General features: G+C 35.9%; 1 protein-coding gene across 1 annotated transcript in view; it reads left to right on the top strand.

Moving 5' to 3' along the window:
* ADAMTS6 (ADAM metallopeptidase with thrombospondin type 1 motif 6) overlaps positions 1-23,086 on the top strand; it is a gene marked incomplete at its 5' end in the record, with an annotated part of 134,084 nt that overhangs the window by 30,128 nt on the left and 80,870 nt on the right. The window contains 2 exons of the mRNA XM_064736453.1: positions 18,980-19,023; positions 22,483-22,588. Coding sequence (XP_064592523.1) covers positions 18,980-19,023; positions 22,483-22,588 — 150 coding nt within the window. The remainder of the gene's footprint in view (positions 1-18,979; positions 19,024-22,482; positions 22,589-23,086) is intronic.

Genomic DNA, 23,086 nt, shown 5'->3' with positions numbered 1-23,086 from the left:
TGCTAGATTAAAAACTTTGGAAATTGGTAGAAATTAAAGAAAAGGGTATAATAAAAACCCAAAGATTTTGTGTCTGGTAACACAATATCAAAGATACATATATAAATATGTGGCAGTTTAGTGTAGTATTTTGAACAAAGGGGATTATAAAGACACAACAGAGAAAAGGTCATGACTATCTCATACATTTGAGGCAATTTCATACATTACCTCTTCTCCTATCACAACAAGCTCTTGTGAAAAGTCTCTCTCCAGCTTTCTTTTCACATACTGAAGGGCTGCAGTAAAGTGTTTACAAAGCCTTTTCTTTCCCAGGCTGAACAGTCCCACTCTCTCAGCCTGTCCTCACAGGAGAGGTGCTCCATCCCTCTGATCTCTCTGTGGCCTCCTCTGGACTCCCTCCAGCAGGTCCCTGTCCCTCCTGTGCTGTGCCCCCAGAGCTGATGCAGCCCTGCAGGTGGGGTCTCAGCAGAGCAGAGCAGAGGGGCAGAATCCCCTCCCTGCCCTGCTGCCCACCCTGCTCTGGATGCAGCCCAGGACACGTGTGGCTGTCTGGGCTGGCAGTGCCCATGGCTGGGGCAGGTCCAGCCTCTCAGCCGCAGCACTCCCAAGTGCTTGTCAGGGCTACTCAATTCATTCTTCACCCAGCCATATTTGTGCTTGGTATTGCCCTAACCCACATGTCTAAGACCTCCCCATTCATTAACAGCAGTCTGTCTCTTTTCCTTTTAATTACCCTAGGTTGAGACAGGCCATTTTCTTCTTCTAAAAGGGCAAGCCTACCCTCTCTTAGCTTGCTATGTATTTGTTGTAATTCTTTTATGTAATTGGTGTGAAGAGTTCCGCTTATATATGACTAAACTTACTAAAACCAAACAAATTTCTTTGTATTTGCCTTTATAACTGAAAGATCTAGAATAACAGTAATTTAGTTAAAGTTACCAAATGGAATAGTGGTCTGCTAAGGAAGACCTTGCCTTCCATTTCAGAACTCATTCTATCATGCATGCATGCTATGGTAGCTCTGTTGAAAAATATTTTCATGTCTGTCATGGACTGCAGAACAAGGACTGGGGTAGCAAAGTTCTACCCACTCAAAGTGAAGTGCAAGTTTGTGACAATCTGGAGAACCTGAACATACATAAATCTATAGGATTTGATGAGATGCACCTCAGAGAATTCTAGTTTTTCAGTGCTATAGACTCCCTGAACACTATAGGAGACATAATTTTATAGTTGCTCTCAACCCAAAATCTTGATGATCTCCTACTCAATGCATCTATTTTTTTCCAAATAGTTACCAAGTAATTTCCTGTTACATTTGGTGAGGTTAAGTCCAAGAATGCCAGCTCATGATTGCTTCATATTTCAAATACAGCTTTTTTTAGGTAACTGTAGAAACATGGTCAGATATTTGAAGTTTTGCTTTCCACAGATGAAATTTTTAAAATTTTTTTTTAAATAGCCATCATAAAGCTGTGGTTTATTGTACTTGAGTAAACTACTATGTGTATGCATTTGAATGTGTTTTCCCATTAAGATAGTAAAACACAAGTGAGGCAAGCTATTTGAAAAATGAAACCAGGGAGGTGAAAAATAGAAATTGAACATTTTACAAGTACTGTAATGGTCTTCATGCAGATTTTAAGTTTGGCAAGGGCTCCAGTAGGACAGTTTGCTATGCTATAGTTTTACTATGCTGTATGGGAGAACAAAATTTAATATATACCTATGACCTTTAAAGAAACATTGACTGCGCAATGTGTGATCCATGTCTAGTACTTTTCACTGACCAGATTTCAGATTGTATTGTATACCTAGCAAATATATAAAACACAGGAGGAATTGGTTCACAACCATCCAGAACTAATCACTTGCTTTATACAATTTGAGTTAAAGAATTTGAAATCTGTACACAAATAATATTCTGCTATACTTGGCAAAGAGTGTCAAACAGAACACACTGAGAGGTTATGTACTTTTCTTTGACTACTGCATGTTTCTAGAAGTAAATTTTGCTGAGAAGTATGCTTCAGGTTGATTATCAACAAGTTTATTAACCCAAAGGTCAAATAAATTCAGAATATCTTCTGTAACTCGTTCTTTATGTTTTTATTTTTTTTTTGTCCTCCAGCACAGTAATACTCAACACCAGACTCTTATATGAAGGAAAATAAAAAGGCATAAAGTCCTTTTTCCGTTGTCCCTTTGAGTATCTTCATGTTTCTCTGTCCAAATATGAGGCTTTTTTAAGAGGCAGAATATTCAGAAAGTGACATCTTTTACTTGGAAACTAAAGGTCCTAGTTTTTTTAGAAATAGAGCCCTTAGAAGTTATTCAGGCATATTATAAGTATTAATTCAGCTAAAACACTAGCCTACTAAGAACACAGAACCACCGTCATATAAATTGTAGTAATATTTCAAAATAAAAAGCTTGGATTTTCAATAGGATTTAGAAGACACTTAAATATTGCCTTTAAAACGTCTTCTCTGTTTCACAACAAAAATAGGATTTGCTGGTTGCATTATAATTAAGTTATTGCCTCAGTAGATGGCACTCTTCCCTCTGAGTCACCAAGGTGCTGGGTCATCTGTATGTAAGGTTCCCTTTTTTTTACAGTATGGAATTGATCCACTGCTCATTAGAACATGAGTATCAGTTGTCATATTCTGACAAAATTTCTGTTTAACTATTACATTGTTCCTTGTCTCAGACTTTGCTGTGGCTGCTTCACAACATTTTTTTTCTGTGAACTGCTGTGTGTGTTGGTATTAAAATACTTGTTAAGCCCCTCATACATACACTCCTCCACCCTTCACCCCTCAAGCTTGCACCTAACAGGGCCTGATTGCCAAATCTTTAGTCACCTAAGTCTTATGATTTTGATAGAGTTGTGTGCATGCCAAGGTGAAAATTATCTGTGTGAAACATACACGTTCAGTTGTGTTGATACTCTCCACTTGCTGTATCCAAACAGGATCTCTTACTATGGGTTCTTATCTGCTAAAAGGTATACAGGCATAAATGCAAAAAACCTGTAAATCCTTTTAAATATGAAGTATAGTATTTAAATGCATGTTTTTTTCATGCATCTTATTGAAATTCACTTGGAAATTGAATTTTACTGCAAATGTGCTTGGGTCATATAAAGTTACAGTCTTACAGTTTTGAATGTTAGTACCTTTGTCCATGCCATGCTGCAGATGTCTGCATTCCCTGAACCCATGGCAACAAGAAAAAGTCTTATTATCTCTTCATTATTCTTAGTACTTATGCCAAAGATACTGTACTTTTATACCATCCACAGACTTCTACACCACGTGCTTTTTCTTTTAACACTTTATATAGCAGATTAGGGTAGTCTGGATTCTTCTGTTTTTGTGCAGCCTGGTCATTGAAAAACAGTATCCACACCTTTTTCATACTTTTTCTGTACTTTCCGCAGTAAGAGAATTTAGCAAGTTACAGATGAAATAAGAACCAGGTTTAGAAATGTGCCCATATTGTAATGCTGTTCATTCTGTTTTATGATACAGATTTGAAGTAGCATTATTGGACACATCCAAAGATTTAAATCAGGAAAGACAAGCTTTTTATAGTATTCAGTGAGAGCTTCCACAAAGCAGAAAAGAATGATATATGCTTACTGTTTATAATTGTGCTTTGATTTATCTTCTGCTGTTCCTCATGGATTTAGTTTTATTTTTTAATTGGAGTTTTTCTTTCTCTTTGTAATCCAGTAAAATGAAAAGATAAATGCTCTTCAGCCTCCCAAACAGAAATGACAACTACAGTGTGCTACTCTGATGTTTTGTTCCTGACACCTGTGATATATTCTCAGCCAGCAATATGTGGTTGCTTTACTATAAGCTATCAGCTCTCTGCCCCTGGGACTGGTGATCTGTTAGGTGGTGACAAGCACTGAGGAGTAGATTCTCCCAGAATCAAATTTCTTTCTGTGGTGACTTTGAAAGCAGAATTGTTATTTTGTGCCCTTTCCTCCTTTAATGCTCTTTTAATGCACTACCAGTTACACTTTGCATTTTTCTCCAATTTGGATAGTAGACCATCTTTCTTTCTATAGAATTTTAGATTATATTTAGACTTTTAGATGTGATTTCTAGATTCTAGGTTTCTAGATTACTGCCTGCCTGCCCCTTGCCAAAGAAATCTTCACATGACGTGAAATAGTTAATTACTTGTTTTTTCTGCCCAAGCCTTTCTTGGGCAAACAGACTATCCTGAATATGTCCCCACAGCTTAAGTCCACAATCATTTTGAATCAGTACCTTTGTGAGTTTTCAGAGTTTGACAGTTTACTATTAGTCTGCAGTCTGAGTTTTTGGGCATGTGGTATTGCAGTTTGCTGGCAAGGTACACTTGTGTCCTGGGTACTGCAGAAAAAGGATGTTTCTACTCATGTGCACTATATATTTTTTTTTTCTTTTTTTTTTAAATGAGAAATCATTGTAACTTTTATAATTTGGAATTGAAAGCTTTTTATTATGTCTCAGAACATAGTTGTTATTCAGGACAATTCTCTGTTTAGGTAATTAACATAATTAGTATTTCTCCAAGTAGAAGAAGAAATGTGTCCATATTACAGAAGTTGCTACAGGGACTGACATCATTTTTAGCAATTAAACTGCATTAATCTATTAATGATCTTTGAGTCTTGTATCAGTTTTGGAGGGATGCTGCGAAAACACCTGTTCTTGTTCATAACAGGTACTAAAGCAAGTCTTTGAATAAATGGAGAGATGTTTTTCCCTTGTAAAAGCAAGTCCTTAGGAATAAGAGATTTCATTAAAAATACTTACATATCTAGAAACAAAAAAAACCCATGAAATATTAAATTGTTTCAAGTCAAATACTTCTTTAATTTTTACCTGTTTTTTTTTTTTTTAAATTCTGACCCCTGCTGTCTGCCTCCTCCCCCCACTTGACCTCCTCAAGTGTTTTTCAGAAGACCAACAAAATTTCTGATCTTTTGTTGTTTTAAAAAAATTAAAATGTATTCAGTAGCATATCTTAGCAGTGAGATTTTATTTGGTAGTCTGGAATTTGTGTAACCAGACTTGTTAGTCATTCACAAGTGATGAAATTTTGGAACTCTTAGTAATGGCTTTAGATTTGGTATAAAACTAACTGGAGTGTCAAATCGTGGTCAGTCTAATGGAGAAGGAAAAATATTCAGATCATTTAACAAAAATATTTTTTCATGTTTTTGTTTGGATTCTTTCTGAAGTTGAGACATAGTTCATAAATAACTTACAGTTTTGCATGTTTTGGTGTTTGAAGTACATGTTGACCAACATGACTTTTCTGGGAAGACTCCTAGATCTGCATAGAGTAAGGCTCATGCCAGAGAAATTTGAGTCTGTGTAATAGTTAGACATATAAGCAACAATATAATAGAAGTTAGCTTAGTCCATGACTGTTTCACTGTCAATAAGCTGAGAGTTAATGCAGTTATGATCTTGGAGGACAAGATGCCTTAAGGTCAGGGCAGGAAGGATAGAAACTGCCAAAATTCATTTTTTCTTTTACATATGGCAGGTAACAAAACCTTGTTTTAAAATTAGCTTTGTAGTGAGTTACAGAATGAATGACTATCCAATACTGCTGTTTGAATCAAATTGCTGCTGTAGGTATTTGTAACATTATGTTAGGACATCAGGTGTAAATTATTAAAGTTAATATTTTTGTTATTTCTGAACATTTTGTTCAGGTTGTGTTCTGAAAACTGTAGAACTTGTGTTTTTGGGAGCTGATAAGATTCAGCTTCCAAATGTATTTGATTCTTTTTTAGACCTTTTAAGATGGCTCTTTGGATAGCACTGAGGTTGCATTTGGATTGCCTTCTCACTACTTCAGCCAGACCCATGTAAATCTCTCATTTATTACTCTCAGCAGCTTGAAAAAGGGAGTGCTAAGTTATTGGATAAATAGGCAGGAAGAGGTACAGGCAGTTCCTTAGCTTGCACATTAATTTAGCTGTAATGAAAGGTATTTGCTTATATTGTTATTTTAGGACAGTTAGTCCTGCTTAGAAATTGCAAGGTCATAAGTAATGCTGACAAATGCTCATTGTCCAGATTCTTTCAGAAGAAATTTCTACCCTATGAGCTCTTTCAACCACCTGCCAAAGCAGAGTGATATGTTATGCAATTGTGAACAATGTGTTTGAAATCAGTTAAGAACAAGAAATTGTACTTCAAAAACCAAGGAAATTTTCAGATATGTGAAATGCAGTATATTAGGCCATGGAAGCGTTTATGGGTCTTTGACCAAGAGTGGTTTTGAAGCTCTTCCATTTTAGTCACATTTTGGTTATGATTGCTAATTATTTAGTGGTTAAAAAAAACAAGCATAAAACAATAGCAATAGTATGAGATGCACTTGGTCAGGAGAATTGTGATGTTTCGCAATTCTATTTTTGGTTATGTCTTGAGTCAGTTAAGCAGATTGTTTGGCAATCCAAAAAACTTTGTTCCTGTGTGTGTCCTTTCCTAAAAATGGCATTCTAAGTAGTATGATGCAGTGCTAGAGGTAGTAACTTCACTGAAACGTGTGGGTCTTCTTTATAGTCTGTGCACTGCTGAAATTACCATCTCTCCCCTCATTACTGGAAGGAAATTCTTTTCTTGCATATTCTCATAAGTAGCTCAAGAACTTAAACAGATTCAGAACTCTTAATTATATGAAAATTTTTAACTAATAAAAATAACATTTTAATTCAGATTTTTTTGCTTTAGGCTTTTACAAGTTAGAATCATAGAATAATAGAATCATTAAGGTTCAAAAAGACATTTAAGATTATCAAGTCCAACTGTCAACCCAGCATCACCACCAATAGACCATATTTTCAAGTGTCATATTCACATGTGTTTTGAACATTTCCAGAGATGGTGATTCCACCACTTCCTTGAGCAGCCAGTTCCAATGCTTTACAACCCTTTCTGTAAAAAAATGTTTCCTAATATGTAATCCAAACCTCCCCTGGCACAATTTAAGGCCATTTCCCTTCATCATGTCACTTGTTGCCTGGAAGAAGAGGCTGACTCTCACCTTTCTACAGCCTCCCTTCAGGCAGTTGTAAAGGGTGACAGGGTCTCCCCGAGCCTCCTTTTTTCTGGGCTAGACACCCCCAGCTCCCTCAGCTGCTCCTCACAGCACTTGTGCCCCAGACCCTGCCCCAGCTCCATTGCCCTTCTCTGGACTCTCTCCAGCCCCTCAGGGCCTTTCCTGCAGTGAGGGCCCAGCCCTGGGCACAGCACTGGAGGTGCGGCCTCAGCAGGGCCCAGCACAGGGCGACAATCCCTGCCCTGGCCCTGCTGGCCACAGCATTGCTGATCCAGGCCAGGATGCCATTGGCCTTCTTGGCCCCCTGGGCACAGCCTGGCTCATGTTCAGCTGCTGTCACCAGCACCCCCAGCTCCTTTCCAGCCACTCTGCCCCAGCCTGTGGAGCTGCCTGGGGTTGGTGTAACCCAAGAGTAAAACTTGGCATTTTGCCTTACTTGACCTCACACCATTGGCCTCAGCCATGATGCAGCCTGCCCAGATCCCTCTGCAGAGCCTCCCTGCCCTCCAGCAGATCAGCACTCCCACCCAGCTTGGTGTCACCTGTGAATTTGCAGAGGTTTATACACATAATTGATGAAGATGTTAAACAGGACTGGCCCCAACACAGTTCTGAGGAACACCACATGTTTTTTTACAGGATTCCAGGCAAAAGTGGGAATTTGATTAAAGTATTTACATTTGTAAATGACTTGTATTTGTTGAATAAAGCTATGCCTGACAATAATAGAAACATTAAAATAACTTAAGCTGAACAAATGAGAACCAGACTACTTTATAAAGCAGAAATTACAGTTAATATATTAAAAAGAAAATCAAATAGTGGTAGTTCCTACTGCTATCCAACCTCTTTTAAATCGTCCTTACTTTATTTAACTTCTAAATAGAGCCTTCCTTTTCTATAAATCTGAGAGAATTTAAGTGTTTTAGTTCAATAACTTTACATAAATGAAACTAATAATTAAAAAATAATAATTTTGTGACCTTAATACAGTGAAATTCTCCCCATTTCTTCAGCCACAATTGAAAGAAATATTTTCTTGGATGTGACCTTGTTTGTAGATCTTATGGTATTTACCTGGCATTATTTATAATGGTTTAGCTGCATTAATTTCTAAAATTTAATGAGGCAAAAAGAAATAAGGCGAGCTTATTTTTCTTTCAGCTTCAACTTCCTGGATTTCTTGCAGTTAGTGTTTTGGGTGATTGTGTTGGCATTGCAGAAGAGAATGTGCTTTACAGAACAATGTCAGGTGATTAAAACTTCGCAGTCAACTAATTGGGGATTGAAGTTCAAGAGCTTTCATGTGTGGTTGTTAGGAAGATATAGTATTATTCCAACTCAGAGTGGAAGGGAGAGGGAACCTCTTCCCCCAGTTTTCTGTACTGCTGAAAAAATTATATCTATTATTAATATATTAATACTATATTGTACTATCCTATACTACAATAACTATGGTTTAATGATGCTTCTGTTTTGAATAATGTAATTTACATGTAATTTACTTTCCAATGAATATTGTGAAGAGTTGTGTTGAAATGTAATATTTGTTTTTTCATAATTATTAATTAAATGATATGAAGATTTTTAGGTAACTCTTACTTAGAATCTATTGGATTCAGTCTGAAAGGAACCTCTGGAGGTCTTCAGTCCAATGTTATCCTCTGAGCAGAGTGAGCTATGAGATCAAACTAGGTTTCACAAGGGTTTACCTAGTCAAATCTTGCAAAACCTTTTTGGACAGACCACTTTAGTGCTTGACTGCCTGCATGGGAATAAAGGTTCTCCTTGGAGCCAGCCAAAATTTCTGTTCAGCATGTAAAATTTTATAAAACTCATGGGAATAATTATTTTAATAGTCTCATGGTAATATGCAGTATGTGGTAAAAAATAAAACAGAAGTTCAGGTCAATTTTAATATGAAGGAGTGGATTGTCAATTAAAAAAAGTAATGGAACTTTTCTTTCATAACATTTGTAGGGGGAACCAAACTAATTTTGGAAATACAACTGTAAAAGTTTTCACAAAAGACAAAAGTGGCTAAACACTTGGTGGGCCTAATAAATGTAATAAAGAGAAATTTATTAATTTATTTTCCCACCTCAAGATAGGTTAGCTTTGAAAGACTAGTTTACAAAGTGAAGGCTTGAATCATTTATGGAAGGGTTAAACCCAAGGAATCACTGATAAGTTCCTTTTGACAAAACATGTAGTTTTAATATTGATTTAATAGCTTAGGTTGAAGAATTCATATACAGAGCACCCTGACACGTGCGTCCCTTTGCAGGATAGGATAGCTCATGGTTTCTGAAGCCCATTTACTTTCCTATCTAGTTCTGTGGTTGTTTTTCTTTTTGTCAGGAGTAATAAAATAAATTGCACCAGCTTAACTCTTACTTTCTTTAAGGTAAGAGGAAGCAAGGACAGATGCCTGCAGACAGCCTGGATAAATACAGTTGATTAATCCTAACCTGTATGCAATAAGAATGGTGTGGTTTATGAGCAGTGACTGCTGTAAAGTCAGTTAATGTTCTCATGGTATGCAGCCCTTCATTCACAACAGTTAGTTGCTGTTGACATTAAAATGATTTCTAAAAAAATAAGTTATTTTTCCTGAAATGAAAATGATAATGATAAATGATAATAGATACTACACAAACTTTTTTGTCTTCAATAGAGCTAATATTTCTTCCTGGCTTGTATTACATGGAAAAGAAGATTAAAGAAAGATTTGCAAGCAGTTCTGAATTGTATGGATTCAGTTTTTCATACAGACACACTTCAAAGATCCATGTGAAGTGCAGGTATTCCATTTGCCAGCCCCTTTTAAAAAACACAGAAAATCAAATTAAGTTCCTTCTGGTCTTAACATGACAGGTTGGTGTGCTCTAACAAACTCAGACAAGATCTCCAACATATTTCTTTTCTTGTAAACTTGTGTATTTCTTTTAAATGGATCCTCTTTGTTAGAGCAGTCTTTGCCTCTGCTGCCATTTAATTCTGCGTATTTCTTTTCTTTGTCATGCACAAGCAGACCACAGAATATACTACCTTCAGACTTTGTTAGCTGTATTTTGCATGTCATCTGGAAAACTACCACTCAGTTGTCCAGCACTCAATTGTCTTTGTATTGTTCTTTAAGCAATCTGATCAAATTGTTTGCTGACATTTTTCGAAAAGAAGAAATCCTTTATTGTAGCTTATTGTAACTTATTGTAACACTACTTATAGAAAAAAGCACTAAACTTGTAAAATATATTGCTGTGAGACAAAAAATTATTTTGATTCTACTCCAGGTTAAAAATCATTTGGGTGGAGTAACTGTCTTTGTTTTTGACCTTTAGAAGAAATCCACAAATAAACATTATTGCATTGACTGAAGAAGGTTTTAATCAATGCATTCAGGTACTGAAATTTAGCTCTTTGTGTAAATATAATTTTGTGATTCTTTAACTGAATCCAAGCACAGGGTTCTCATTATTTTCAGGCAAAATAAGTTGTGACAGTGTATATGTAAGAGTTTCAATCTTTTTATCAGAAATTTTGTACAAATATCAACCAGAAGTAGCAAAACACAACCACTGCTCCTATTATTAGATAATATTATTATTATCCTGTGAACATTTGGACTACTTGTCAAGTAGTAGTACATTGTTAATCCAGCAAATTAAATCTATTAAAGATTATTGGGAAAAGAATAAAGAACCTTATTATGCAGTTGGTTAAACTGGGCATGGTATGCCTACTTCTTGCATAGTTTGTATCACTCTGGCCTGCTCCTCTCAAAAGGTTTTCAGGCAGTTGGAGAAGGGGAGCAAGCATGACTGCAAAATCTGACTTTCTTTACAAGGAATGACTAAATTGAGGACTCTTACTTGAAGAAGTCAACTTTTGGAAAAGGCAAATCTGGGACATTACTACAATGATCTAACCAGTTACACGATTGTGTGGGGGGCACAAGTGAGGAAAAAATCGTTCATAGCATCTTTCACCACAAGAACTTGAGGCTGTCCAGAAAATATAGAAGAAAGACTCAAAACCAGGAGAAGAGAGGCAGCCCTTCTTAATGCAAGGTTTAGCTAATGTTGAAACTTCTTGGCAAGTCACTTTATGGAAGCTGGACATATGTATAGGTTGAAAGGTTGGCTAGGCATGTTCACAGAAGAAAAATCCATTGAAAGTACTAAATACACAGAAGCACATCTGTCTCAAAATGTCTGGGCCAAAAATAGTTGGGAGAGTACTGGTATAATTGACGTTTTATGCTTGCAGTGGTGTTATTCTTTCTTGGGCCTTCTCTTAGTTCGTTGTGAAGGCAAGGTATTGGATAGTGGAATCTGTGGTCTGGCCCATGTTGCAATTCTTAGGTTCTTCTGTACCAGGTGTGGTCTGTCATCCTAATGAACTGATACTCTACAGCCAAGGCTTAGCCTTTTATGCCATATGCAATGTGAGTAAGGGTAAATAAAGTGAACATTTTGTGTGTAAAGATATGTGGTCTTCTTAGAGATTGTAAACTAATTGTTTACAATATTCAGAAATTTAGGAAAAAGGCATACCCACATTAAAATCACAGAAATAATAGAAGAACCTAGAAATATATGTGCAATATGTTATTGCTCTAACTTACCTAATTTATTTCCATACAACAGAGCTAAAACTTGGTTAGTAATCATAGCTGTTAGCTGTGTTTCCCTTCTGCCAGAGGTCTAGACTAGTTGCTTCCTATTCTCTGCTGTGTGGCAGGACGCCCCCAACCACACTTATGTAATTAGTTTTGCTAGCTTTCCTTTTCCCCAGACTTGGTTACATTAGCACACTCTAAAAAAACTGTTGCCCTAAAAGCTGCTTAAGCTGTTCAGTATCAATGTCCTTTGAAAAAAAGTTTTATGTGTTAGTTGCTGGACTTATCCTGAATGTACTGATAGAGAAATTAGTAACAAAGTACTTAGAGCAGATATGTAGAAGTTTCTAGTTTATTCTCTAGTTTCGTTTGAGCTAGCTACGTCTGTATAACTCCATCTAAATTTTGGCTCAATACTGAGAATGCAATAAAAGTTTAAAATGCTTCTCAGGTTCAGAATGCAACAAATCATCAAGTATTTCCTACACTCTGGCGATACTGCAAATGCCGAATCTCTATGTTACCCCTGAATATTATTGAAATCAGCATTGTCACACAGGTAGGTGGCTCTATATTTCTGATGCACTTTCATAGTATTTTTATGTGGATCAGGAGTTATTCTGAGTGTCCTAAGGGCACTAATAATACTACTGATTGTGATAAACTTGCAACTGCTATTCTATTATTATATTGCCGAAACTGATGAATACAAATGGCAGCTCAATTTTTTTTTCCACAGCTGTGTTTATTTTTGCATTTTTGACTGCATTTGCAGTTTGCTGTTTAGAAAAAGTAGTATGGAAGTGTTTCATTTACAGTGCAATTATTTAAAAGATTTACATAAATCAGGAGAACTAGAACTTATGACAGCAATAGTTTTTCTGGCTGTAACTCAGAATTTATCCACCCAAGCTAAGTATCAGAATAAAGTCCAATAGAGACAGACTTTGGTTGTCTATGGCAGCATTAAAGACATGGAAAACTAATAATAGAAAAAGCTATTTTTGATGAGTGATGTGTAACATGTATGTTATTCTTTTCCTTCCTTGGTTTAAATAGCTCTTTTTGGTTTGAGGTTTTTGAGGAAGGAACCAAATAAGACATGTTCTTTATTTTAGGGCAGAATGCTGTTGTGGTGTACCACTTTCTGTAAGGCAAAGGGTGTGCTGAAGTAAACCTTTAAAAAGACATAAAAACTCTCTGTGTAGTAGAGAGTATTACTATTGGTAACCTGTGGAAATCTAATGAATGACCAAATTCTCTTAGGACTTCTTAATTCCATTGCAGTTCTCTAGTATTAGTAACATCCAGTTCTCTAGCATTAGTGACATTTTCTGCACTTGCAAAATGACCACTTTTTTAATATAGCCTAGCCATGCCAAAAAACCAAAAAAGGTGAAAGTATATGACAGTCACTGCTTTTTTTCTTTTTTTAGATCTTGCATGCTTCAGAAATACGTGTTGGAGTTGTCAGATAGTCTGAAGGTTTTGATCCATTCAAGAGAAATCTGAGATTCAGTCTGATTCAGTCTGATCTGTTCAGTTTATAGTCATAGGTGTTGGAACCAGGTTAATTTAATTTTTTGTAAGAGGTACCTTTTTGCCTAGTCTTTTACCTTTGTTCAAAAATGGGACAACTGTGATTGGGTGCATAGATAAATCATGTTGCAGAGCGTGAAGAATAAAAAGTAAAATATATGCAGCCTGATAAACTTGTTAGGTTTATTGTTGAGCATGAATGTGTGAGAAGGATAGTCCTTATTTAAAGAGCTTGTTCTTAAAACCTATAATAATTAAAAAGTGAGTATCAAAAAGTATAATTTGGTTTAAAAGTAAAAAATAGAACCTTGCTTTCAGAGATAACATTTGGAAATATTCCCTAAAAATGAAACATTAATAATTGGTAGTATTTGGCTCTGTTTACTTTTAGTTGGGAGAGAATCAGTTATCTTTATTTCATTTAATTTCATTTTCTGACAACCCTTTCAAGCAGATTAACTGGCAAAGTGTCTAGTATTATATATATGAAGTATGTGTTCACCTATCTGAAACATTTATAAAGAGCTACATGTCCAACAATACATATTTGTTGGTTTTGCCTAACCTGAATATTCTTACTTTTTTTTTTTTTTACATTTGAATTCCATCCATCTTGGTAGGTTTTCCCTCATTCACTGTAACTGTATTTTGGTCTCGTAAAATATTTTCCATTAAGAAATATTCCTTCAAAAGTCTTGGTTATTTATGTCAATATGTATCTTAAATGTTATTCATGCTTATTGGTGGCTCTCAGAGTAGTTTTGGAGTAGTTTGATGTATGTGTAAGTAAACAGCTGGTGTTTCATACTGATTTTGAACAGTTTGCCCTTCTAATAAGAGTTTTCATTCTTTACTCATTTACTGTACTTAAATCAAAGACATTGTGTGAGTTACTCTTGTTGATCAATGATATTCTTTAAATTGTATCTAATACTAGATACTGTAATATGCACACTTCAGAAAGTTGGAAAGTCCCTTGAGTGCACATGATGGTGACAGAAGGGCCCCAGTGTAATGGCACAATTCTGAGAAATCCCATATATTAATCTCATTAAAAAAAAAAAAAATAGCGATTTCAAAGGGAAGAAGCTCTACTGAATCAGTGGGACTCAGCTTTGCTGATGAAGGCATGACCATATCCCCCAGACAGACACTGAAACAATTTTTTTTTTTTCAGAATAAAGAGGATTTAACGAAGGGCTGATGACAATAAAAGAAAAATCAATTAAATGATAAGATGCAATGTTTGTCTGTGAAGTACCCTAAGCAACAGAGCTGGGGACTGCTATCAGGGGAGGCATCAGTATGAGCTGTCCGGTTTCCTTTGCAAAGACTCGCAAATGACTGCTGTGGAGGGAAGGGCAGATAACTGGAAAACCCCAGTTATCCAGTTGCTCTCAAATTATGCTCTAAATAATTCTTAATGTGAGACTGAATAGCTTTTAAGGAGTATTTTTAAACTTCTCTAGCTTCTAGAATAGATTATTTACATTTTTATGCTAAGGGTAGGTGGAGGTTCAATTGAATCATTGTGATGCTTTCATATAATCAAATCTGTGAATTAGTATGTCTCTTTTTTTGAAGTTTATTTTATTTTTTTATGTGGGAATACACTTGCAATCATGGAACTCTCTGTGAGGTACATAGTTGCACAACTGCATGCATTAGGCCTGAAAATGGACACTTTGCAGGGATCAGGAAGAATCTTCTCTCCTTTCTCTGCAGGAGACAAATGGCTGTATTCCCCTAAGGTGCCTGAGATTGGCTGTAACTGCAGATAATTTACCTGACAAGTTTGAGCAGTGCTTACAATATTCACAGAGGATTTGTCTTTCGTACCTGTTTGACTTAAGTGTCCTGCTCAAATAATCAGTGTCATGCCAGTCGTCAGATTTGCAAAGGAAATGGACTTTTTTTCAGGTTAGAGTATCTTTCAGGTTAGAGTATCTCTCAGATAAGAGAGACTTCTTGAAAAGATAGTCTGTAGCTTACATCTGCACTAATACATTAAATAAACACATCAGTGGCTTTTTTATTGCACTGAGTACCACTGGCACAGATCTTGTGTACACACTACTAAGCTGGTGTCTCCAAAATGGATTAGTTTTCTGTGTTTTGCCTGTTAAGAATCATGACCATCTCCACAACTTCTCGTGGGCGTTCTTTGAGATCAGTTGTTCTCATGAGTCAAATCTGCACAAGGAGTTTCTTAAAAAATTGTGATAGAGTTTTAAAACAGCTTGATAATGCAGATAGTAGAATTTCAGTGTCCAGCGTGATCCCTTTCACTTTTTAATACAGTGAGCAAGTATATTTTAGCATGGTGCCTGTATATCCTGCCAAAAAAGACCAGGTTTTTTTCTTTTTAAGGTCTCCCTGTATGGTGCACTAACTCTTGCTGTTTGATCCATGGCATGACAGGAGTGTACTGCTGCTCCAGTCCTTGACCAGCCTGTTGAACAGATAAAGGTCTGTCTGTGCAGTTTCCTTCTGGCTGATGTGTCAGTCAGAGTTGTCAGTGACAGCTGTACATTCATCATGCATTTCCTGTCTGTCTGTGCAGCTCTTCATCAGCCCCACAGGAATGCCCAGCAGTCCCAGACCACTTCGCCATCTGCCTCATGAAACATCTTCTGATTTCTTCAGGGCAGGCATGGCCATGTAATCAACCATCTTTCCTCCTACCTCTTTTCCATTCCACTTCCCCAGTGTGGTCACATTTCAGGGGCACTGCACCCACTTTATTAGGAGTTATATTATCTTCCTTTTTGGCTTAGGCACAGATTTTTCTTGGCTGTCTCAAAATGGTCTGGCTGCCATCTTATCCCAAGTTATTTACCTATGTAACTGTGTTCTTTCATTCAACTTTTGCGTGGCATCCCTTTTACACCATGTGTCAGTGAATTGAACCAACATTTTTGCAGTTGTCACAATTGTGACTGTTTTCATAATCTTTAATAGTTGGTTGAGATAATTGTTGCTTGAGACTCTACCTATTGTGTCTCTTTAGCTCCTTTAGTATTTACTAGGCTCCTGGTGATTAAACTGCATCTTTGTGCTGCTTTTTTGAGTGTGAGTTTTTGTTTGATTTTGTTTGTTTGTGGGTTGCCTTTTTGTTTTTTTATTTCCAATAGCAACTAGACCTAGCTAATCTCATGAGCAGTCTTGATTATTTGTATTTTCAGGGGTTTCTTATCTTAAAATTACTAGCTGTCAAGTGTTACATCTGTAGTCTTCTGCATTTGGAACCCAACCATTCCTTGAAGGTTCAAAATAAAGTTGGAAGAAGTGGTGTCAAAACAAAAAAAAAAATATAAGTTAGTCTGTTTTTAAATCATATAGAGAAGCAAATGAGGAAGCAAGCAGTTTGGTTCATAAGAATGCTGAGAGCTTCCAGACAAATCACAACCATTCATATGAAAGTAATATGATGAAGAAATGGAGCTGGAAGATGATGTAGATAAAGTAAGTCATTAGGCTGAAATCTTTTTCAAAAGTTCAAAAAATTTGTTCTTGGTGAACTGGGGGTTAGGAGAGTGTATGAAGATCCTTACAGGAAATTAATCACTGTCTATAAAATTTTAATATTTAGTGATGGCATATTTAGAACATGTTACTACCCAGGTATGTTCTTGCAGAAATAATTGGTGTATTGGAAAATAAAGTTATTTTTTCCATAGTTTTATTATCTAATTGAAGTTTCATTATCATCACATTTTCTTAAAAATGCTAGGTTATGCACAATGAAGAACACACAGTTCCCAGCATAAACTGAAGAATACCGTGGTCTTTGTTTTTCAAAAATATAACAGAAGCAAGGGACTTAATTTATATAATTCTCTCCTGTCACAGTTCTTTGTGAAACTCAGCCTAAGGTGAGGAGTAACTTCAGGTTCTTTCCTGTAGGACAGGATTCAGACATCAGGAAAGTTTTGAGCTCTGCTGAAGTCAGGGACAACAATTTACTTGAGTTGAGTGGAATTGGCTTTATTCTCAAGCATCCATTTTATCTAAGGATGTATGTCTTCAATTGTTTTTCCTTACTGCCATTGGATATTAAAAAGCAGAAAACCTGTGTATTTCAGAGGCTTTTTTCCATTCAGTTCTCAACTATGTTCTAAAGAATTTAGTTAGGGTTTTTCTCACTAAACAAGACTGAGCCATCTGCTTTCTCTGAGGAACAGATTTTGCTTGAACTTCAATAGGATTAGGTTCAGACACTCTCCTGAGCACAGGAATAAGTTTGGTTCCTTAATTATGTAGAAGGCAGGAAATGTTCAGTAAAAATCCTTCTATTACTTGAATCTGTGTCGTCTTGGAACTTAGGGACGTTTCAAGAGAAATAAGAATGCTTTTTTATAAGAATGTTGTCTATAAGAATGCTGATTTGGTTACCTTCCCCTCCTCCAGACAGCAAACAGGAAATCAGTGCACATTTGAACCACCTTGGTGAAATTAATGCACATGAACATTTAAGTTCAAAATTATAGCTTAATCCCACAAACTGCTCCACACTCAGTACCCTTTAAAAATCAAAGGAATTCCATGTGGTCACAGCAGTCTGCATGCATAGAGAGTTTACTGGATTTGTTCCAAATTTTAAGCTTTGTTATTTTGTCCATGGATTTGGCTTGCAGACAGACCATAACTCTTTTAGCAGTGAAAGGTATATATCTTGTGATCAGACTCCTATGTGATAGCAGTCCTTATGGTATTTTTAACAGACACTGTCTGGTGGCCCAAAATTAGTAACTATTTGGGTTTAAAATTAAAGCATAAAGATGGTATCTTTTCTTTTTTTTTTTTAATTTGGCTTTCTAAAGAGTAGAAATTATTCTGAAGCATAGTACGCTTCAGAAATAAAGGAAGTCAGTTTAAAACCTTGAAAATAAGTAGCATTGTGGGAGTGTACTTTTTTCACTATCCATATTATAGGATTGCATATTTAAAATATGAAGGTATAATTAATGAATTGACTGCATGACCACTGCTATTTTAAAAACTATGCCACAGAAAACATTTTAATTTCATTGCTAGCTCCACATATTTACATATTAACTCCACAAAAACTCATTAGCTTCTGTGTTTCACAGATTGTATCTACAATGACAGAACTTTTCCTTTAAGGAAATATTTTAGCTTTTTGCAGCATTGGTTTTCATTTTAGGTTGTTAGCACGTATTCTTAAGATACACTGTAATTATGGAAGGGTAATGAGAATGGCACTATAATGACAGTTCATAAGATATTTTTAAAAAATGGTATAATAATTAAGGGTTCAGTTTTTTAAATAGAACCAAAGACTAAGTAGTACAACTTACACTTAATATTGTTTCGTTGATAAGTGTGAGACCATAGGAGGCTTCCAATTATGCTGGATAAGTAAAACTTAGGGTTTAAGAATCAGTAGCAGTTCTGTAGCCATGCTGCTGTAACTTCATAAGAGAATGGTAGACTGCTTTATGGAGCTGGTGATTACAAAGATCCACTTTAACCATTTTTTTCTTGCTGGCAGGTGTCCCACTGGCCTGAGGCCAGCGGCTGTGAGTGTACTGCAGCTTGTGGTTTACACCAGAGTGTAGAAAAGGCCGACACCAGCTGGCTGCACATAATTAAACTGATTGCGGTCTGACAACGTGGACTATGATACAGATATGTGATAAATGTACAAAGTATCTTACAAACCTGATTCACTGACATACTTTATCTACTTTTTTTTCTTAACAGATATGATATCTGCACTTATAAAAACAAGCCTTGTGGAACACTGGGTAAGATTATAAAGAGAAATTTCAGCTCATATTTGCTGTTTCCTGGCTTTATACTTAACTATTGGTTTATTGACTGATTGATCTTTTTAAGTTTGTACTTTCAAAGTTTTGCAGTTTTATAAACATGAAAAATAAAAATAATCTAGGTGGATTTTGGATTTGATGCATTGCTGGGAGTTTGAATTGTGTGAGCTGGTGCTGTGTATTTCATCACTGACAGCTGTAAAACTGATAAAGCCTAGCAGATGACTCAATTTTACTTCTTACAGAAGAGAACTTGCTGTTTGCTTCCATTTACTGGTGTCCATAATCTAGTTAAAAAAAACAGAAGTAAAAATCCTCAGGAAGGTTATAAAACTACCCCATAAACCTTACAAAAGGAATGGACTCTGAGGTTTACACTGTTGCTGTGCAGTACACAGCAAGTACAGCTTCATGTTTTTCCTTTCACAGACTTAGAAAAAAAAAGTACAGTGCTAGAAAATACAATAACATTGAAATTACTTAAAACAGTGCTTTGACAATGGAGAAGTGCACATCAACCTTAGATTAAGGATGGAGAGCTGTTGTTCTCTCCATTCCTAAATATGTCACCAGTAGTTATTTACTACAATAAATAACTACAGATAGTTAGTATAGGTTGTGGCCTCCAATGGCTCTAACATATAAAGGGAACATTATTCAAAGATTAACATAACACTTGTTTAGGTTTTGTTTTCAGTTTGCATCCTTTCATAAGCCTCTTTCTTGAAGGTGATTAAAGACAAAATTCTAATTCAGCTACTTCATATTATTAATACTTTTCTCATTCAGAATTCATGATTGTATTTGCTTTGTCTTTCCCTGTATTATTCCCTGTATTGTCTTTCCCTGTATATCACTATTACCAATAGCCTTAACCCATGTTAATTTTTTTCTAAGTTTCACACAAGTCAGTACGATGCTTCTGGCAAAGGAGTGTAGTTTACATGGGGAAAGGTACCAGAATTTTTGCCTGCTATAAACATAACAAAACCTACAGCATGCTTTAGTAAAAGGCAAATCATGATGATGAATTTCCAAATGTAATTGATTTTATTTGACATTGGAGGTCATGAAACTGAAGAGATGGTGTCTTAGAAGTGGCTTTGCAAGTGTTAAAAAAGAAAGGTTGAAAGAGAATACATTCATGCATGAACTATTTGATATTTTTATTCTTGACACATATCATTAATGTACTAACTCTTACCCTATCAGATTTTGACATAAAGGCAAATTTTGCTTCACTTGAATCCAGTGTAACAGAGGATAGATTTGGCGAATATTTTATAGAACAAGAAGTTTAATTAAAAACAAATTAAAAATAAGAGTCACATATGGTATCAGTTCCAACTTACTGTTATAGGGGTCTTGGCAACTAAACCATGACAATTTTTCTGCATTATAGGCATTGAATTGGAGAAGAGACTAGGCCCTGTAGTCCTCTTTTGCAAGGCATTTGATATGCTTAAGTTGTACTGACATCCAATAACTAAAGTTAATCATATATATAAAGGAGTCTGTGAAAAAAACCACAGAGCGGTCTCAGAAGGTCAAAAGAAACCTGAATAATTGATATTCTAGGAAAAGACAGAAGTAAGAGATTTCATGTGGCGTAAACATCTGTATCCTATTTCAGACACCTGAGGCAGGGAACTTTTCATGGAACCCCTTAGAAAAGATCTCAGACATCTGTGCAGTGTATCTGTGGCTCCAATGAAGGACGAGTCCTTTTAAAGTCTGAGTTACTGAGTTCTTAGCTTGATCTCTGTCACTTTCTGCAAGCATGGTAGGGAGTTATTTTACTGTGGTCTTCTCATTTGCTGGATCAAGTCCTCAGTTATAAGACATGAAGATGGAGAGGACTTTATCATTCAAATATGGTGGACTTTGCAGGGGAGCATGATAGTTGTATATATATGTATTGCCATGTTGTCTTCAGAATTCTTCAATTTGAACACCATGGGTGAACTATAATTATTGCATTTTTTTCATGTTCTACACTGCAAACTCTCCAGACACACATTGTCAGCTTTTGCCCATGTCAATTTGGCTATCAGACTTTTGCTGTGTCCCAACTAGATTTGTTTGGGAGAAAACATAGAAGACATACCCTCCAAATGCTCTACGTGTGCCTACAGGAAACCTGAGATTGCCCATGGGGTGTGTTCTCATGATACCCCTGCAATAATTTTTCCCTTCAGGAAGTTTCGAGTCAGATGTGTAGTAATGTTCTGCCTACAGGATTCAGCTAGTCCAGAATGGCCAAATCAGCATGCAAAGATATGTGAAGAGCCCCAACTTCTGTGCTTCACTGTGCTGATCCATTCCTATGTCTTCAAATTAATTGCTAATGTGGACACAACAGGGAGCACATGTCATATTATGACTTCCTTACTGTTAGGCCAAATAGAATAATTTGAAGTCCCTACTCATATAAATAGTTTGCTTTCTCTCTTCCCCACTCCCTGTTCCATTCCCCTCATCTCTCAACCAAAGTTAAGCTTTTTCAATTTTTAAAATTCTTATATTTGGGGTTGTTTGGATTTTCTTTCTTTGTTTATTTATAAAGTATTATTTTTTCTGTTTGTTTTTTTTTTTTTTTTTTTGGTAATGTAGTTAACTCAGCAGGTAACTTCCTTAAAGAAAGGTTTGCTGCTTCTTTCAGATCAGAAATTCTAGAGGTGAAATATGTTAAATAAACCTGATGTTTAAAGCTTTCTCTAATGGCACTAAATTATGACTGCAGTATGTTCTCTAATAATCTGTTGCTGCAAAATGTGTAAGATACAAAAGAGCCATAGTCAGTAAGTGCCAGTGATGTCCTCTCTCTGAAGAAAGTTTTTAAAAGCCTTTGTAACACAATAAGGTTTTAATGCCAGAAGATAATGGGTGATAAATGGAAAAGACTTCCATGCTTAAATGCTTGCTTGTTATTAACATGTCTCCTCTCTTTTCACTGATGCATTCAGTTTTGTTTTTTTAATTTTTTTAATGTACCATGTGAGGTTTTTCATAGCTGAAAAAGTTGCTTCTATGTTTTTATGAACCCACTAAACTTAAACAGATTTCTTTAGAAAAATAATGTGGATACATTTTGCTTTCTTCAGGCACAAGAATGTTAAAATAGAAATGCTTTCTTGAATTCCCTCTCCTGGCTCAAGTTACTAGGTGGTCCCAAGTTACCAGAAGTAAAATTTATAAATCTAACCCCTAGTCTAGACATTTTCCAGCACTGACTGCAGTTCAAAAAATATTAATGTCTAGCCGGCAAAGTGAAATTCCCCCCAGTGATTTTGCAAATGACTAGAAAGTTAACCTTTTGCCAACTGCTCCTTCTGTGCATAGAACTTATTAAAAAGAATCCAGGCATTTATAACTAGGGCTTTTAAGACTGAAACACCTTGGCATGACCCTTTGTGTCTCCTTCTGTTTATTCAGGCTTGGCCTCTGTGGCTGGAATGTGTGAGCCTGAAAGGAGCTGCAGCATTAATGAAGATATTGGCCTAGGTTCAGCTTTTACCATTGCACATGAGATTGGTCACAAGTGAGTGAGTTTAAAATAAGAATACATTTTAATTTACCACCTTTTTAATATTAGTTAATAATCAATATAATTTTTTCTCCTGCATCATCATCTATTCTGATGTTCCATGTTTCTGTATATGTTATTCATGAGTAGCATTTCATTTTATTTAGTATGTATTACCAGGGGCTTTAAATTTAGAACTGAAGACTCATTATATACCTTTTGATTTCAGATTCCAGTTAAATCTGTCATTCTGAGACTTGACTCACAACCTTCCTACTCTGTTTCATATTTTTAAATATTTGGCTTTGAAAATATTTTCTCCCCCATTACTTTTTTTTGCCTTCTTTATGTTAAAAGTTAGATTTTTTTTTCTATTTTTATTTTGTCTTTAATATAAGTCAAACTACTATAATTGAAACATTGATTCTGTTGTCAATATTCATATGCTTTAAGTCCTCTTTCACTCAAGCATGATTTGTATAAAACAGGCTTAGAGAACTCAGCATCACTTGT

This window comes from Zonotrichia leucophrys, chromosome Z, assembly GCF_028769735.1.
Source record: "Zonotrichia leucophrys gambelii isolate GWCS_2022_RI chromosome Z, RI_Zleu_2.0, whole genome shotgun sequence".
In the NCBI taxonomy this organism is placed as follows: Eukaryota; Metazoa; Chordata; class Aves; order Passeriformes; family Passerellidae; genus Zonotrichia; species Zonotrichia leucophrys.
The sequence above is the reverse complement of the archived record's forward strand: the minus strand, read 5'-3'. Positions and strand labels throughout refer to the sequence as shown.